The following is an 18,245-nucleotide window of genomic DNA, read 5'->3' as shown; positions in this document are numbered from 1 at the left end:
CCAAACGGCGAAAGAAACAGTAGGCGAATTGTCCATCACCATTTTCGCAATGCCTGGTCTGCACGGGCCTAAATTGTAAGGCCCGAGTCCAGCCCGGCCCGAGGAAAAGAAACCCGAACCCGACCCGAGTCCGATAATAAGTAAACATGAGCCCGGCCCGAGCCCGAAAACATAATTAAAATTACTTTCCAATTCAGCATTTGAAAAAAAAATGGGCACTGTTGTACTTCGTTAACTAGCTGTTATAAAAAAATGTATTCTCATTCTCGAAGTAAACCATAATTTCAATAATTAAAAATTATTTTTCGATGACAATATTCGCTAACAAAATAGCCACGAGGCCCGGGCCCGACCCGAGCCCGAGAAGTTCTGGTTATTTATGGCCCGAGTCCGGCCCGCGGGCCGGGCCGGGCCTAGGCCCGAGGGCCTGGCCCGAGCCCGTGCAGACCTCTAATGCCTGTTTCCCACCAACATAATTTTCTACGCAGGATGTAGAATAAAAAGTAATGAAAATAACGATGGGCAATTTGTCTACCATAATCTTTGCCTTTGACTGTAGGTCAACGAAGTTAGTAATAAGGTGTGTTACACAGCGTATATTGATACACGTGTAGATTGAATTGTATCTTCTGCAAATATGCTGTAAAAGGAAACAAACTGCAAGAGTACTTGTTGAGGCAAGTGTACGTACGAGTGCCGGGTCGGGTCGAATGAATCTCCTACCAACTCTCATTGGGCACGCCACTGGACAAGAACCTGCGGTTGCGACAACATTTCTCCATTTTCATTTCATGTTTTGGTTATTGACGTAATGTATCTCCACAGTTCTTTATAATGCATAAATTATCTGGTTTTTAACAGCGTTACTTGGAAATCCGAAGCAATCATGATGTATGTTGTGAAAGTAATCACACTGTAAATGAAATACATTATTGTCTCTCATAATCTAGGTTCTCCCTTATCGTACAACACTTCTGCAACTTTGCGTTGAAACGTCATATTAAGGCTATATGTCCAAGTTGTTAGGTTAGGATAGCTAGCTTTAGTTTCCTTAACAAAAATAATAAATTAGCAGTGTATTTATGCTAATAGAACCAAACCTAACAGACACAACCTAATAACGTAGGTAATGTTCGTGTGACGTCAGAACACAAGGTTGCAGAAATGTTGTGCGATAAGGAAGACTCGATAATCTGTGGTTTAGGACGTACGTGATTCAATCTATGATGAACTCGAATGTGGAAAGTGATCTGCATTGACTGCCGTTTTTAGTTAACGCTACAACAAGAAAGAATAGGTAAGTCATGTGTTAACTTGGTATTCAGTATATATTAAGAATATATATCACCACATTTAACGATGTTCTGCGTGTTAACACTACATTTTCTTAAATATAAACTTGTCTTTCCCATTATATTCCAGGCTTTGCCAACATCATTGAAATTATGATTTTTGTGTTTTTAAAACATGTGAATATGGTATCCGTAACAGACAAAATGGATTTTTATATGAAATATACAACAGTTACAAAACTAGCTAAATATATTCGTGTTTTCCATAACTGGATATGCATATTTGTTAAGTGATAAAAGAGTTTTATGTAAACGGCATGATCATGCGTGAATGTTAAGATGCATTCACAACGAATATACTTGTGATTGCATTTGGAAAATCGAAGGTACTATTATCGTATGAGGGAAACACCTACGAATCATATATTTCGGACTTCTTTACATTGCTAACATGTTATTTTCGAATGTGGGACATTTTCTAAAGTGAAATAATGCATATCAATGTCTATTTCTTAGATTTACGAGTACTTACTGTTACTTGTTGTTTCGAATCTGCAACACATTATGGCCGTGATAGCGTACTGGTTTATGGGGCGTTCTGAGAGGGTTTTGTCGATTTATGCAGTGTTGCAACCTCGTTCACCTGAAAATATCTACTTTCGTGCCCGGATTTGAAATTATGCTAATACGTCGCAAACCATTGACGTTATCACCAAAAACCATTTTCCGTAAGGTTAGGTTAAGTTAGGTTAGGCAAGCATAGTTAAAAAAAAGATTAAAAATACTCGACACGTCATGTTCTACTGAAAACACGGTGACGCTGAAACACTGGCTACTGGGTTGCATCATCTTAACACATCTAACATTTCACTCTCGTGCAGAAAGCAAATGGCGGGAGCACAAACAGCGTGTCTGACAGAGATTTTCGCATAAAACAACATGCATTCACATTAAAATGGATCAAATCTACATTCAGGAACTTTCACAACGTTAAAAAAAATGAAAATAAGTACTTTCTCCTGTAAATTTGAAGGAATCCGTTTCCCTCATACGATAATGTTACCGAAATTATAAATGATATTCAGTGTCTATCTCATATTTCATAAGAACTAGTGCAACGTTAGAAATAAAAATTATTTCACCACCCATCTTGTGAGTCTTGTGAAGGACCATGCTCATCAAATTACATCTAAGTTAATTGTAGATAATACTGACCCAAGTAGGAATTAGAATTTGTTAAATTCAGAAATATCAAATGTGCCTTTTTTAATTTCTCATGCACATAAAATATATTGCTATATGCTAGGTCAACTAACTGTATTACACATACAAGAGTAATACACAGTGTAACCAAATTATCATCAGCTGCAGTTAAATATGGCAATGGTTCCAAATGTTTTATGATTTTTTTCAAATTTTCTTAGCAGAAAGACTAATTATTATAGAATTTTGGCAATCATTGTCACAGGAAATTTGAACCTTCCTTAAAGTAATGACCACCCTTTGTGTTGGGACAAAAGTTATTTATGTTTGAAAAAGAACCCTAAAAGATTACGTTACGTAAGCATGTGCGCTCCTCATGGACAAGGCATTGTCCATTAATAGAAGCAACATCAAGTGTTATAGAATTGTGGAAATGAATGTAGAAGTAATTTTGAACCTTACTGAAACTAATCAGGACAGTTTTCATTTCGAAATAGTGAAATTTAGGTGTAAGTTAATATGTTAGAAGCACCTTGTGCAAAACTGCCCATTGTGCATGCTTTACGCATTACACAAACTGCATCCTAAACTAACTACAAAAGCATTTAGGGATATTATTTTAATTCTAAGGGAACTAAGCCTGACTCATCTAACCTAGCCACAAATGCATTTAGGGTTATTAAAATTCTAAGGGAACTAAACCTGACTCTCCTAACCTAAGTACGAAAGCATGTATTACACAAAATCTTTAAACGTTTTGGCGACAACAATTATGTAGAAGTATATGGAAGTGAAGTGTCAAGTGATTGCTAAAACTCTGCAGTATGTGTTGGTAGACGTAAATCGAAATTGAACCATGTAAGAAATGCATACATAATATGATGAAATTGCAATAAGACAAAAGAAACTTGGGACCTAAGTACGTCAGGATTTCAATGGTACCGAAAACCGGTCCTAAATTCTTAATGTGCCAAAATAGTTGAAATTATGGCCCAAGTTCCTTTTGTTTTATTGTCATTTCATCATGCTACGAATGCAATTTTTACATTGTTCGATTTTGATGTACGTCTGTTAACACATACTGCGGAGTTTTAGCGATTACTTAAGGTTTTGTTCAATATATGCTTTGGTAGTTAGGTTAGGCAGGTTAGGTTTGGTTCTCTTAGCATTAAAATAAAGTCCCTAAATGCATTCTATTAAGATTCAGATTTACTTCTACATTCATTCCCACACTTCTACGAAGCCTTCAGGGTATTTGGCTACATGGTAAAGTTATATGCTAAGGTAACAGACATGCTTTACTTACTTCACAATAAACCCATTAACGAGAACAAAAATCAAATGAAAATGTTCATAAACCATGCAAAATGTTTCACATCCACTTTCTCTAGGGGGTACAGAGTGTCAAAGGTACCACACTGGTTTTTCACTTCCATAATTCTGTACTTGTACTTATTATCATAATGGTTATGAACTGTCCTCCTACCTAGGTCACATGTGTGAGGTATCAAGGGGTTTCCAGTATCGGTTCACAGAATCAGTTCCTTTACTGTGAAGTGTTCAGATGTGTACTTTCTTCTTGCCACCAAAATGTTTGAAGATTTTGTTCAATACATGCCTTGGTAGTTGGGTTAGATGGGATAATAACCCAAAATGCTTTTGTGGTTAGGGTAGGTTGGTCAGGTTTAGAGTAAAAACACAGTGAGGCACAAGGACCCTTGCACATCGCACGGAGCCTGGTCAAGCCATAAAAATGTCAGGGTATAATGAATGAATGAACTGGCTGTCAGACAGGCACCCTAAACACCATCCCACAAGCTTGCAAACGACAACTCTGTCAAAAAAAAGTGGGGAAACAGGAGGGTGTCTTCCAGGAAAGGGAGAAGTGACCTTCAGTAGACCAATCACAGCCTTCCACTTGAAACAAGGGACCCAAGACCAAACCGTGTTTGTTCCTGGGAACCTTTCACGATGAGCGGGGCTCCACTATGTTTTTCCCCATTTAACTCCATGGTTTTGAATTACCGGAAACTTGTCCCCGTGAGTTTCTGGCGATGTGTGATGGATGTGCTTCACTGTGTTTTTACCCTTAGTTGTCTTGGCATTAAAATAATATCCCTAAGTGCTTTTGTAGTTAGGTGCTGATTAGTTTCAGGAAGTTTCCAAATTACTTCTACCTTCACTCCCACTATTCTACAATACTTAACCACTGAGAATTCCTTGTCCATGGGGAGTGCACTTGCTTGTGTAAGCTAATATTTAAGTTTTCTGTTTCAACATAAATAACTTCTTTTCGAAATCCAAGCAGTGCCCATTACTTTAAGGAAGGTTCAAATTTCCAATAATTGCCAGAATTCTATTCCAGTTAATCTTTCTGCTAGGAAAATTTGCATGAAACAAACTGAACCGTTAGCTCATAAAATTGCTTGTTTAAGGTAAGAAACATGTGAATAACAGTTGAATTAACTTAGGAATGAATGCACATGCTTCAATTAATATTACTGCACCACACAGTTAACCTACCTCTGTGTGTACATTTGCCTTATACGTAAAGAGGAAATGTGAATGTACAAGGATCCGCATCAAAACCCATCAACCACATGTAATAGTACTTACACTTCTTCAGGTATCACCTATTTCACACCAAGAAAGCCATCCCCTTTCTCACATATTTGTGTGTGTTTGTGAATGAATGTAACAAAAGAGTAAAATTGTACATAACTTGAAATAAATGGTTGCCATCATTATCTTTCTTTTTATGTCAGGCTGCTTTAGGCTGGTGACCGACTGTACACCTTTGAAAGTTCACTTTTTTTCTAGTCTTTGTGATTTTGATGTTTTAAGGTGCCTGAAAGTAATTTTAAGATGTGGAATGCAGCAATAAGTGAGATATTTTGTCCTAAAATGTGATCATGGCATGACCAATTCCTTGTCTACCGAACCACTTTCACCACTTTATTTTAAGCAATTGTCATCATATGCTGGAAAAAAAAAGTAAAGGGAACTGATATTGAGGAATAACCCGAAATTACTATCACCACTAATAGTAACTGTTTTAACCTAAGGCAAATGGTAAATCATCAGTTTCACCATTTGTTTTTTAACCAATTTTCATTACCAGGGAGTAGGAACATGCTACTGACACTAACTACATACAGGGTATCTTTTGCAATCTGCTCTAGGGTATTCCTGAATGCGTCAGTAGATCCATACACCTGTCTCCACTTATACTCGTCAACATATTCCACCAGAAATTTTGAATTTCTAACACCTCTTTGTTTGAGGTATCCTTTAGCATTCGACGAATATTTTTCCACCTGTTTCATGCAAACCCAAGTTATCAGATTGCAGTAGTGTGTCATATGCTTAGGCATCTTGTGAATATAGGGGAAGCATTCCCAAGATATAAGGTGTCCAGGTTTCTGTTCCTGGAAGTACATGCTTCTCAATCAATGGTATGTTGGTGTCAGATGATCAACAAACAAAAACAAGCCCCTTTTTGTGTTGCTGTTGAACAGTCCTAAAACACACCTTTCTCTAACAACTGTCCCTCTGTTGTACATAAATAAAATAACTGGCAAACTCAGTTTCGACTAACCTGAAGGACACTGAATGTGGGACAAAGGGAAACTCCCCAAGACAACAGAAATATTATTGAAAAAATAAAACTACATCATAAATCATACCACATGAAGTTGCTAATTACTCTCTAATCTCCGCTCTTCAAGCAATGACAATCTCCCCAACCCACTAGAAATATTCCAATTTTTCGTGGGTGTATGGAGGGTCACCATCACCACCTGCTGAATATTCATATGCTGGTATCATTACAGTAAATGAAATAGGTCATTATAAATTCGGTGATTGTCAAGCTATTTCACTATTATTGCATGCATGCAACCATACAGTAAATTATGGACTTAAGGGTACATATGTTTGTTTATGAATAACTTTGTTGACATCTGGGATTGAGTACCTACACATCTGTATCAGCTAATTATATCTCTCATTAGTTTTGTAGCTAATATATTGTCGTGAAGAAAACTACTACTTTAAGATAAGTGGATGGAATTTTCATCATAAGTAAATGATTGATTCTAAATACTAAATATGTTATAAATATTTGAAGTGTGCTCTTAATGATAAAACTCTGGCAATATATTTTCATTTACTTTCTTCTTTTTATCACTACAGCTACAGTACAGTCCCATCAGGAAGAATGCAGCCATTTAATTCAAGGACTCCTTATACACAAGCCCGTGGTGCTCAAAAGAAGACCAGGGGTAGGACACCAAAACAATCACGTGGTAAGTTGCAAATGAAATCACGTGTTTTCTGACATTATTTCTTATTGAAATTGGTTCTACTTCAGGTCTGGTAATAACTTATTCATTAGTTATGATACTCAAAAGCAGCATCTTCTTAAATTCAGATTGTAGGATTTTATCATTTCTTAAAAAGCATAGTCTTTATTTACAATTATTAAAAATGTGCCCTGTACATTTGTTTATATTATATGATATTTTGGAGCTTCATTATTTGGTAAGTGTGAAAACTGGGTTTGCAATAGTTGATGCATTGTTAGGCATGATTGATTGTCAGTGCAGGATTGAAAATTAACTTCATTTAAAAACTGTTTTTTCATGTGTTCATCATGTAAATTTAAAAATATTTTCATGCCAGATGTGTAGTACATGACAAAAAAGAAAAAGAAAGAACTATCTATAAAGTGGATAGTGCAATATTCAGATTAGCATTAAAACAAGTGTGACTTCCAATCCTGAGTAAAATGTATAATTTGGAATCCCTCCATTTATGCTTTAAGTTTTGCAGTACAGCTGATGTTAAATGCCATGAACTTGACCATATTTCATTTAGAGAAGTATTTTGATCTTCTCTCACTACATGCAAAATGGTGTTCCTGGTGCAAGGAGATTGAGAAACAATCTCACCTTAATCTAAAACTAGGCAGCTTGAAGTTCATAACCAGAGATTATGCACGAGACTAAGCCACGGGCCAGGTTCAATTTGCAGCAGGTTTTATGAATTAATCCATACAAGAACTGTGCTCAGAATCGTCTCTGCCAGTCTTGCTTCAACCGCTGGGCTGTTCATATTGCAGACAATGAGAAAATCCACAGTATTACCAACTGCACAACACATCAAAACCATACAATTTTAAAGTGCTTTTTGTGCATAGATTATGTAATAAGTCTATCATTGCTTAATATAAATTGCAAAATATATTCTAAACATGAGGGCATGTGTGTAAATGTCAAGCACGTAAAAGAGAGAAAAATGTATAGTAAACGACAGGCCCCACTTGAATTTCATATTGATGCAGGTGTGACTTACTCATGTAGTACACGTGGAAAGGTATAAAAGTACACGTAGATATGCAGGAAAGCGCACAAGATATGTAAAAAGGATTGGGAAGGGGGGGAAGAAATAAGTGATAATGGAACAAAGATGCAAACTTAATTAACTCTGAGAATAAGAAATACAAATATATTGGCATTCCATATTTGAAAGGAATTTCGGAAAAGATAGAAAGAGTAGCTAAAGAATTTGGCATTAAATGCAGGATGAGGGCACCACAAACGGTAGAGAAACATTTCACACAATATAAAATGGATGGGAAAAAAGAAGAAGAATAAAATGAAAAAGGGATTTATAATATAATATGTTCATGTAATAAGGAATATACAGGGTGTTTCAGAGCGACCCAGGCACTACTTTTTCTCGAGAACGGGAGATCGTACCAAGTTGAAACAAAAAAATGCACCACTAAGTTGGGCCCAAAGAATCCGTAGAAAGTATTTGCAAATGCCCGAAAGCCACCCTTTGTTGTTTTAGTGGGAAGCACATGCCCCGTTCGTGCGATTTTCAAATGGGAAGGGTATGTCTGGAATGCAGATTCGGATAGGCGGGGAAAAAATATGATTGTCATATGAAACATTTGTCTGTACCACCTATCGTTTTCCATGTAGAAAATTGTTTTGCAAAAAAAGGAAGGTGAGTCAAATCGAGTATACCGAGCTTAACAATTAAGATAAGTGCAGCACCATAACAGTATCGGAAAGTGCAGGACACAAGCTTTCCAATGATATGCCACATGATGACTGCAGGACTAAAAAAGGATGAAACCGCGTGGCCCATAAAAGGGGGTCTAAAGTTACGGAAGAACTCGAAAATTTCAAGTGGCAAGGGGGGTCGAGTAATACCTCGTTTTAAAGGTCAGAGAAAACGTGAAAAGGATGCGAACATGATTTTGTAATCCACTGACCAGTTTCAAAATGGCGACCAAAACAATTCCAACCCCTGAATTTGGTGTTCCAAAGTGAGTGTTATGGTGTTGAGCCAATTTGAAATTTTGCCAATATCAATAAGGTACAGATATGAAGATTCACAGATGGCAATAGCTAGTATTCTGTAGATGCAGTGTAAAATATCAAATGTACCTTGAAGAAATATCAAGTGTTTCTTGTTCGTTAACCTCCTTAATTAATGTATGCATCCAAATTACTGTAATGGGTTTTTCTTAGTCTGACACTTACTTTACAAAACCAGGGCATTGAGATTATATGGTTGTATTAATAAAAATAACAACCAAGTGACATAATATTGCAGTGAGATACTAGCTGGTCCCGTGCCTAATATTCCTTTTAAAAATAGGTTGTGTTGTAAGTGTTACCTGATAGCAATAGTATGGGAGAGTGGCACTGGCTTTGCCTTGATTTTTTAATGTTTCTTTTGCAGGAAGAAGTACAACTCCTCATAGTGCAGGTCATACATATGATGACAGATTGATTCCAAACAGAGAACCTTCAAATGTTAAAGTGAGTCAAGTCAAAGTAAAGAAATTACTGTTTTTCTGCATGTCATATTTTAGTTTGCTAACTGAATTTATATTTCACCACCTCACTACATTATGATGTGCAGAAGATGATATTGGCTCTTTTTTACCCAATTGCAGCTATCCTATTTCACTTGTGGTTTCAGTCTTGAGTTTACATTTTTGTAATACGATCATTTTCAACGCACAGCCATGAAAATATGCAGCTGGGCAGAATTGCGCTAGTGCCACATATGGGAAAAGCAAAGCGAGAGCAGGACAAAGTCTGGTTCCTGCACACTAAGTGGCAACATCAACTGGGCTACATTGTGTAGTTTGAGTGTCAGATTGACATCTCTCCTGGGCACTTTTATGTCATCCCTGACCTTTTGAGCAAATACTGTGAGTTTGTATCACATTAATTACAAAGACCAACTCTACAATGAGATCTTTCATTCTCTTAAACCTCTGAACACACGAGGTTGTGCTCCGATGTGGGAGCAGCGTGAACTTCAGCCATGCACCTAATTTAATGACACAGCGTTTAGCTAAATAATTTGACATGGTGTAACAGCCACTTTTAATGAATAAGTACTAGGTTCAGTCACTGGTGGAGACGCACTGTATAGTGGTTCCAATTCCAGTATAAGTCTGCACAAAATGGACTGCAATCAAACTTTCATGTGTCTGTGCCTTATATTTATTTTACATTCTTTCGAAATTGTATGGAAGATTCAAATTATGGATGATGTAGGCCATTTCTATGGATTGCTATGGTCCAAGTTTATTATGAGGACAATGGTGTGTTGTTCAAATTTAGAATATGTATCATTATCAGTCACTATTATTTCTCATACTTATGTATTGCGAGGATAATAGTTTTTTATTCGCCTGTTCTTGGTGTGCATGTGTAACATTTACAATGTCAGTGTTCTTTGATAATTCTATTAGATTTTTGTATTTCATAGTGTTATGTGCTTTTTAATATTGTTTTCCTTATTGTATATTATGAAGCATACATAACAACAACTAGTTTCACAGTAAATGATTTTAGAATAGATTTATAACAGTTGGTAATTTTTAAAAATTCTTAAATTATTTATTTGGAATGTTGTTGTTTGTATCAAATGGGTCTAGACCTTGGATTTTTAGGTTCTAAAAAGTGTGCTTCTAGGTTCCTAAAATTGGCTCTAGAAATCCTAAAATAGGTTCTAAAAATCCTAAAGTAGGTCCTAAAAATCTTAAGTGCAGCTCAAAAAATCCTGTACGGGTGAGCCAAAAGTCCCATTACCCCCTATGTACTCCACTCTTTGCCGTATAGTTGGGTAACAATTTTTTTCATGTTATCCACAGTCAAATTCCGCAATTTTTTCTGTGAGGATCATATATGACGAAAACAATATTTCAACAAAAACATATTTCAGTGGTGCAAGGCATGATTACCACAAAGTACCGAAGTGACGAGAAAGTGAGCAAGACTACACGGATCAGAAGTTCGCATTTTGGACTGTACAGATAACAGTGGCACCAGACATTTTGCTTTGTTTAGAGCTTTGAAAAATCACCATGGACTTGGAGGAAGCAAATTCGCAAGAGATTACGTTTGAAACAAGTTCGTCATTGAATTTTTTCATGACCAAACAAAGCAAATGCCTCTGTATGACATAAAAATACTTTTAAACCTTTAAAAATATATTAAAACCCAAAAATGGCTTGATTTAGGTGCATAAACCTAAAGTAGGTTCTAAGAAGCAAATGGGTCATTCCATGTCAAATCGACCAATTTCAGAAAAGTTTCCAGGTCATGGTTCTTTGATTTAAATGAAATTGGCATGAAGGTTCAATCATGTCTGGAAGGCTTGTATTCCAAACATTAGGTTCCTCTGAGAAAAAGTTCTAGAGTTATAGCCTGTAGAAAAAGGTGGTGGTTTGCAACAGAAAATGTGACCCAAATCTGGGAAATGAGTCTCAGAGCTAACTTCATGACTCAATAACTTTGGAACTATTGATCACAGCCTAGTGATATTTACACACCAAACAAACCTCTCACCAAGGAACACGTGTATTGCATCAAAATACATTCAGCCTGTTTACGTTAGCAAATATTACCCAATCCATATTATATGTGGTTGAATATGCAAGGAATTGAAAAATCACCGGAAAATGATGGATTTTGGAAATGGTGTAGCACAAAAGGGACAAGAGATATCCAAGCCAAGTTGCATACACTACATAATTAATCCTTCCTCTATGTGTGCCAAAATTTCAACTTGTTATTGCAAGGCACTGTTGCACAGTGAAGGTAGACCCTTAAACGCCCAGTGCATTTTCAGTGGGAAGTTTAAGATTGTGCAAGGTTTTAAATGAAGATTTTTATCTCCGTAACTACAAATGCCGAAGTTACAAATTATAGCTTGTTTCTTTCAGTACAGTCTTGGCTACATGCCTATTGATGAAATAATCCAATTTGCACTAACCAAATAGAAGAAGAAGAAGATGAAAGTTAATAATCGTATTTTTTCATTACAAAATTTCAATTTCGTCGGGCCCCCACGTAGGCAACGGCAAGATGTTCAAACTGTTCAAAACAGTTCCTGCGTATTGCCTGATATGTATTTCATTCTCGTAGCAAGAATTGTGCACCTACTGATGATACTTTCGCAGAAAAATATTTTCTAATTTAAATGCCGTGCTTTTTGATGGGAAATTCAAAATTCCAAAAATTGTTATCTCTGATACTATGAATCCTACAGTTAAAACTTATACCTCATTTTCTTCCATACACAATAGACAATACACCCATGGTTGAGTAAACTAATTTTAATTTATCAAGTAGAAGAAGAAGACAAAAGTTAAATAAAACTATATTTTTACGAAATTTAAATTTCATCAGGACCCCACATAGGCAACGCCGGAACGTGATGGTTTAAAACAGAACCTGCATATTTGCCGGATGTGTGTTTCATTCTCGTGGCAAGAATTGCGGGCTTGCTTCTGATACTTTCGGATAAAAATTGAATTTGTAATAGAAAAGCAGTAAATTTTTTTTCGGGGGAAGTTGAACCCACTAACCCCCCCCCCCCCAAATATATTCAGAATCGTATTGAGCTTTACTAAATACTAATAGGATGCTTAAGGCTCTTTGTGTAGCACTCAAGACATGTACCTCTTAACATTACCTGAGTCGCAGTATGCTCCAAAAGTTGAAAAAACAACTAGAATGGAAGTAGACGATTGTTTACAGTTCTTTAGACATACATTAACAGGGTGAATTGAAAATCAGAGGACACTCTTTCATTTCAAAATTGAAAATGTGACATATTTCACGTCAATGCCACTTTCCCGGTTGGATTACAATTGAAACAGCATATAAATTTTTTTAAGGCATATTTTGGGGTAATTTATTTGCTAACATAAACAGGCTGAAGGTATTTTGATGCAATACACGTGTTCCTTGGTGAGAGGTTTGTTTTGTGTGTAAATATCACTAGGCTGTGATCAATAGTTCCAAAGTTATTGAGTCATGAAGTTAGCTCTGAGACTCATTTCCCAGATTTGGGTCACATTTGTTGTTGCGCACCACCACCTTCTTCCACAGGCTATAACTCTAGAACCTTTTCTCAGAGGAACCTAATATATATAATTTTGCTTTATTTGGTTATGAAAAAATTCAATGATGAACTTGTTTCAAACGCAATCTCTTGCGAATTCGCTTCCTCCAAGTCCATGGTGATTTTTCAAAGCTCTAAACAAAGCAAAATGTCTGGTGCCACTGTTACCTGTACAGTCCAAAATGCGAACTTCTGATCCGTGTGGTCTTGCTCACTTTCTCGTCACTTCGGTACTTTGTGGTAATCTACGCAGCATTGTGCGAGGTATCGTGGCAAATGCGTGGCGAACGGCTTTTTTCAGTTTGTTAGTTGTGTGGTAATGCGTGCCGGCAACTTGCTGTTTGATATAACTACAACCACTAAGTATCACTACGAACCACTACCACAGCACAGACTCAATACCTACGGACAGGGTAATGGGACTTTTGGCTCATCCTGTAGGTTCAAACGCTTTAAATAGTTCAAAATTCCTGAAAAATGCTGATTAAGTATAGTCACGGGCAATGAAAATGGGACACCATATATCATCCTTACAGACAAAATTGCGGAATTTGACTGTGGATAACATGAAAAAAATTGTTACCCAACTATACGGCGAAGAGTGAATTTTAATAAAAAATTTCCAATGGTAACAAATGCCTCTGTATGACATAAAAATACTTTAAAACCTTTAACAGCAGGCACACAAAATATGCATTCTTTGACGCGTAAGGTTTAAATATATTAAAACCCAAAAATGGCTTGATTTAGGTGCATAAACCTAAAGTAGGTTCTAAGAAGCAAATGGGTCATTCCATGTCAAATCGACCAATTTCAGAAAAGTTTCCAGGTCATGGTTCTTTGATTTAAATGAAATTGGCATGAAGGTTCAATCATGTCTGGAAGGCTTGTATTCCAAACATTAGGAACGTCAATCCCTTTATGATTTAAAAACATGTATTGGAACATATGAACACTTTTTTGTAACATTCCCAAAATTGGGCTTTAACCTCACAAAAAATTATCCAATTAACTGTTAGTGTACCACCGATATAAGGCTGCCATATTGAAATCTGCTATCTTATGTATCTTGGCTTTGATTTTTTTTAATTGGAAAGTGTTACATATCATATGTGACTCACATATGATGTATCAAGTCGGGCCATTTGTTCACCACAGAATTTTATTTCTGCAATTACATTTGTTTTGCCACATGTGGTGTGGTACAAAAGTTATTAGCTCAAAAACTTGCAACAACTACATCCAAGTGACCACATGATGTTACCCATTATGCTCGTTGAAGGCAATTTGCCTAGTCCTTATGCACCAAAACATCTTTAAAAATTAATTATGTTGTAGGCCTCCAGGACTCCTTGCTGCAGGTGGTCCTCACGGCACCCATAGTCATCCTAAATGCTATATTCATGCTGCTAGCTAAAAATGCTGCAGGAGACAGTCTTCTCTTCAATTCTTAGTGAAGATGGCAGTTCCCCTGTTATTTCCAACATAGTATGGAGCAAATGTTCGTCAATGTGTCGATATGAATTACCTGGTCATTGGATTAGTTGGAATTGTCCAGAGGAATGGCATCTAGATCACCTGACCTAACCCCCTGGTTTCTAACTGTGGAACATCTGAAATCTGAAAATCCGCGACAAAGGTCACTTGCAGGAACGCACCCTGGAGACCTGTAACATAATATTTCCAGAAATTCTTGTAGGAGTCCATAACGGGTGCATTATGCTCTGTGCTCAGCCACGCAAAGAGGAGCTTGCTGAACACATCACATAGATGCATAACATGTGGTCCTGCTCACATTTTCATCTGGCAGCTGGGAAGAAGAAGGAATTAGCGATCAGTTGAATCCTATTCGACTGACATAGGACATATTCATGCCACTAGACACCGAATGCTCCTAGCGGGATGAAGCAAGATAATAACCTTTAGTGGATTGCAGAAATGAATTTCTGAGAGAAAAAAATCCTTGGTTTGTACACCATAATTACAACCTTCCCTTTTGAAAAGAACTAATATGTACAGAAGATGGCAGATTTCAGTACGGTGGCTGTGTTGGAGGTCCCGTCATACCTTTTTATCTCTGGTACTCGGATATTTAATTATCCATTCCTTTTCTGAAATGAAAGGGTGTCCTATGATTATCAATTCACCCTGTTAATGTATGTCTAAAGAACTGTAAATAATAGTTTACTTCCTTTCTAGTGATTTTCTGTGAGGTTAAAGCCAATTTTGGAGTTGTTACAAATAAGTACATTTCTTGAGTACTACTCAAAGAGCCTTAATCATCCTATTAGTACACTATGTGGAAGTAAGTCATTGGACACCCCGGTTTCTAAAGACCAAGTGACCTTCCTAGATGTGGACATCCACATTGCGGGAGACCACTTGGAAACCTCCATACATATTAAACCGACCAACCACCTCCAGTATCTCCACTACTCCAGCTCACACCCCTACCACACCAAAAAAGCCATCCCATTCTCCCTTGCCCTCAGAGAACAGCGCCTCAACTCATCCCCCTCACCACGCCAAAACTACAACCTACGCCTGCACCAAGCCCTAACCAACCATGGCTATCCCTCCACCCTCATCAACAAACAAATCACCAGAGCCAACTCCTACAACCGCACCAAACAACCTATAACCAACCCTCCAACCCTGATCACCCAATACCACCCCCATATTACAAAAATCAGACATATCCTCCACTCCCTCCTCCCCATCCTGTACAGTGATCCTGATACCAGGGACATCTTTCGGGATAAACCCAGGGTCGTCTTCCGTCGCCCCCCCCCCCCCCCCCAACCTCCAAAACATCTTGGTCCGAAACACTCCCACCCCATCCACACCACTCCCCCCAGCTCACAGGTGCAACAAACCCAGATGCAAGACCTGCCCCATACTCATCACCTCCCCCACCCTCCTGATCCCCACAGCGGCAGGCGAGTTCACCCTTCACCCTAAGGGCACCTGCCACTCATCCAACCTAATTTACACCCTTATCTGCCAAATCTGCGGCGAATTCTACATAGGCGAAACCTCCACCCCCTTGAACCTAAGGATTAATAATCACCGTTCCTCCACCCAAAACTCCGATTTCACAGTTGCCATCCACACCAACAGCCATAACACCACCTTCAATAACTGCTTCCATGTTGCCATCATCCATCGTTTACCCCCCCCCACTCTGACACATCTTTCCGCAGGCGCTGGGAAAGGGCCTACATAACAGGCACGCACCCCACTATACCCCCGGACTCAACCTAGCCAACCAGTAACCCTTTCCTCTCCTCCCCAAAATTACCCACCCACCTTACAGTAAACAATGGTGAAAGTACTGCTCGTCATCTATCAACTGTTTCTGGCAACACTGATCGTAGAGACGCTACGGTCAGTATTCTGTGCCTCTTCGCTTAGTAACGCCGATCTTTCTTCTTCAACTTGAAAATGCGACATAGATCGCGAAATATAGAATAATTTCTCTTCGTGTGGTAAGTGTTTACTGTCTCCTTCATCATTAGTGTATATATATATATATATATATATATATATATATATATATATATATGGCAGCAGGAGGCTTCTCAGATCATTCGCTGATAAAATGGCAGACAGGAAGGAGCTCAGCTGTTTGAAAGTGGGATCATGGTAGGCTGCTCCATAGGAGGCATGAGTATACATAGCATAGCTGATGCCAGACAGGTCCCTAAATCAACTGTAGCCTTTGTCATCAAGAAGGGGAAGGAAAAGTCACACTGCAGCAATGCACCACGAAATTGGAGGACCGGGACAGGAGACTGCTGAAGAGGGAGATTCGGAAAAACAGGACCCGTCTGATGCATTCGATTGCAGAAGAGTTTCAAAGTGTGACCAATTTGACTGTTTCGACCAAGACACTTTGCTAGGAGGCCCATGCGCTCGGTTATCATGATTGAGCAGCTGCCCACAAACCCCTGATAACAAAAAACAATAAACGGCAGAGAGTACGCTGGTCTAAAGAGCGGAGAAAGTGGATGGTGGAGCAATGGCGTTAGGGCCTATGGAGTGATGAATCACGCTTCATACTGTTTCGATCAGATTGTTAGTGTGGGTATGGTGATTACCTGGAGAATGTCTCTTATCCAAGTGTGTAATGTCCACAGTGAAACGTGCTGGTGGCGGCATCATGTTCTGGGGTTGTTTCAGCTGGCATGGTGTGGGTCCGCTGGTACCTGTGTATGGCCACATGAGGTCTGCTTTCTACAGAGATATTTTGGACAACTCCATGTTCCCTACGTTGTGGCATTTCTATGGAAATGTAGAATGTGTGTTCCAAGACGATAATGCAACTTGTCATGTTTCCAGGGCTACCATGGAGTGGTATGCAGAAAATAATGTCACCCGACTGGATTTGCCTGATCAGAGGCCTGACCTCAACCCTATCAAACATCTATGGGACGAACTGGAGCGCCGATTGAGGTCGCGATCGCCTCGCCCTTCTACACTTCCAGGGTTGGTGACTGTACTGCAGGAGCAATGGCAGGATATCCCACTCCGTGTACTGCACGACCTTGTGGCCAGTTTACCAGGACGAGTGGCCTCTGTTATCGCTGCCGAAGGCAGACCGACCTCCTATTGATTGCAAGGAAACTGATGGTATCCGCTGACATGTTGTGTCCAATGGCTTTCTTCCACATAGTGTATTTAGTAAAGTTAAATGTGATTCTGAATATATTTGGGGGGGCCCCGAAAAAAAATTACTGATTTTTCATTAGAAAAATTAAACTTTTTATCTGAAAGTATCAGAAGCAAGTCCGCAATTCTTGCCACGAGAATGAAACACATAACCGGCAATATGCAGGTTCCGTTTTAAACCATCACGTTCCGGCGTTGCCCACGTGGCTGCCTGATGAAATTTAAATTTCGTAAAAATATAGTTTTATTTAACTTTTGTCTTCTTCTTCTACTTGATAAATTAAAATAAGTTTATTCGACCATTGGCATATTGTCTAGTGTGTACGGAAGAAAATTAGGTATAAGTTTTAACTCTAGGATTCATAGTTTCCGAGATAACAATTTTTGGAATTTTGATTTTCCCGTTAAAAAGCATGGCTTTTATATTAGAAAATATTTTTCCATGAAAGTATCATCAGTGGGTGCACTATTCTTGCTATGAGAATGAAATACATATCAGGCAATATGCAGGAACTGTTTTGAACCCTCACATCCTGGCGTTGCCTGTGTGGGGGCCCGACAAAATTGAAATTTTGTAATGAAAAAATATGATTATTAACTTTCATCTTCTAATTGGTTAGTGCAAATTGGATT

The 18,245-nt window shown here is 38.2% G+C and overlaps 1 protein-coding gene across 3 annotated transcripts in view; it reads left to right on the top strand.

The window, feature by feature from the left end:
- Positions 1–1,178: 1,178 nt before the first annotated feature.
- The window catches only part of LOC145984069 (uncharacterized), a 192,609-nt gene continuing 175,542 nt past the window's right edge, over positions 1,179–18,245 (top strand). For all 3 annotated transcript variants that reach the window (XM_083117456.1, XM_083117454.1, XM_083117455.1), the window contains exons 1-3: positions 1,179–1,297; positions 6,690–6,802; positions 9,255–9,334. In XM_083117456.1, coding sequence (XP_082973582.1) covers positions 6,715–6,802; positions 9,255–9,334 — 168 coding nt within the window. In that variant the 5' untranslated portion in view covers positions 1,179–1,297; positions 6,690–6,714. The remainder of the gene's footprint in view (positions 1,298–6,689; positions 6,803–9,254; positions 9,335–18,245) is intronic.

The sequence above is a fragment of the Lepisma saccharinum genome, chromosome 2, assembly GCF_977018435.1.
Source record: "Lepisma saccharinum chromosome 2, izLepSacc3.1, whole genome shotgun sequence".
NCBI classification, from domain to species: domain Eukaryota; kingdom Metazoa; phylum Arthropoda; class Insecta; order Zygentoma; family Lepismatidae; genus Lepisma; species Lepisma saccharinum.
The sequence above is the reverse complement of the archived record's forward strand: the minus strand, read 5'-3'. Positions and strand labels throughout refer to the sequence as shown.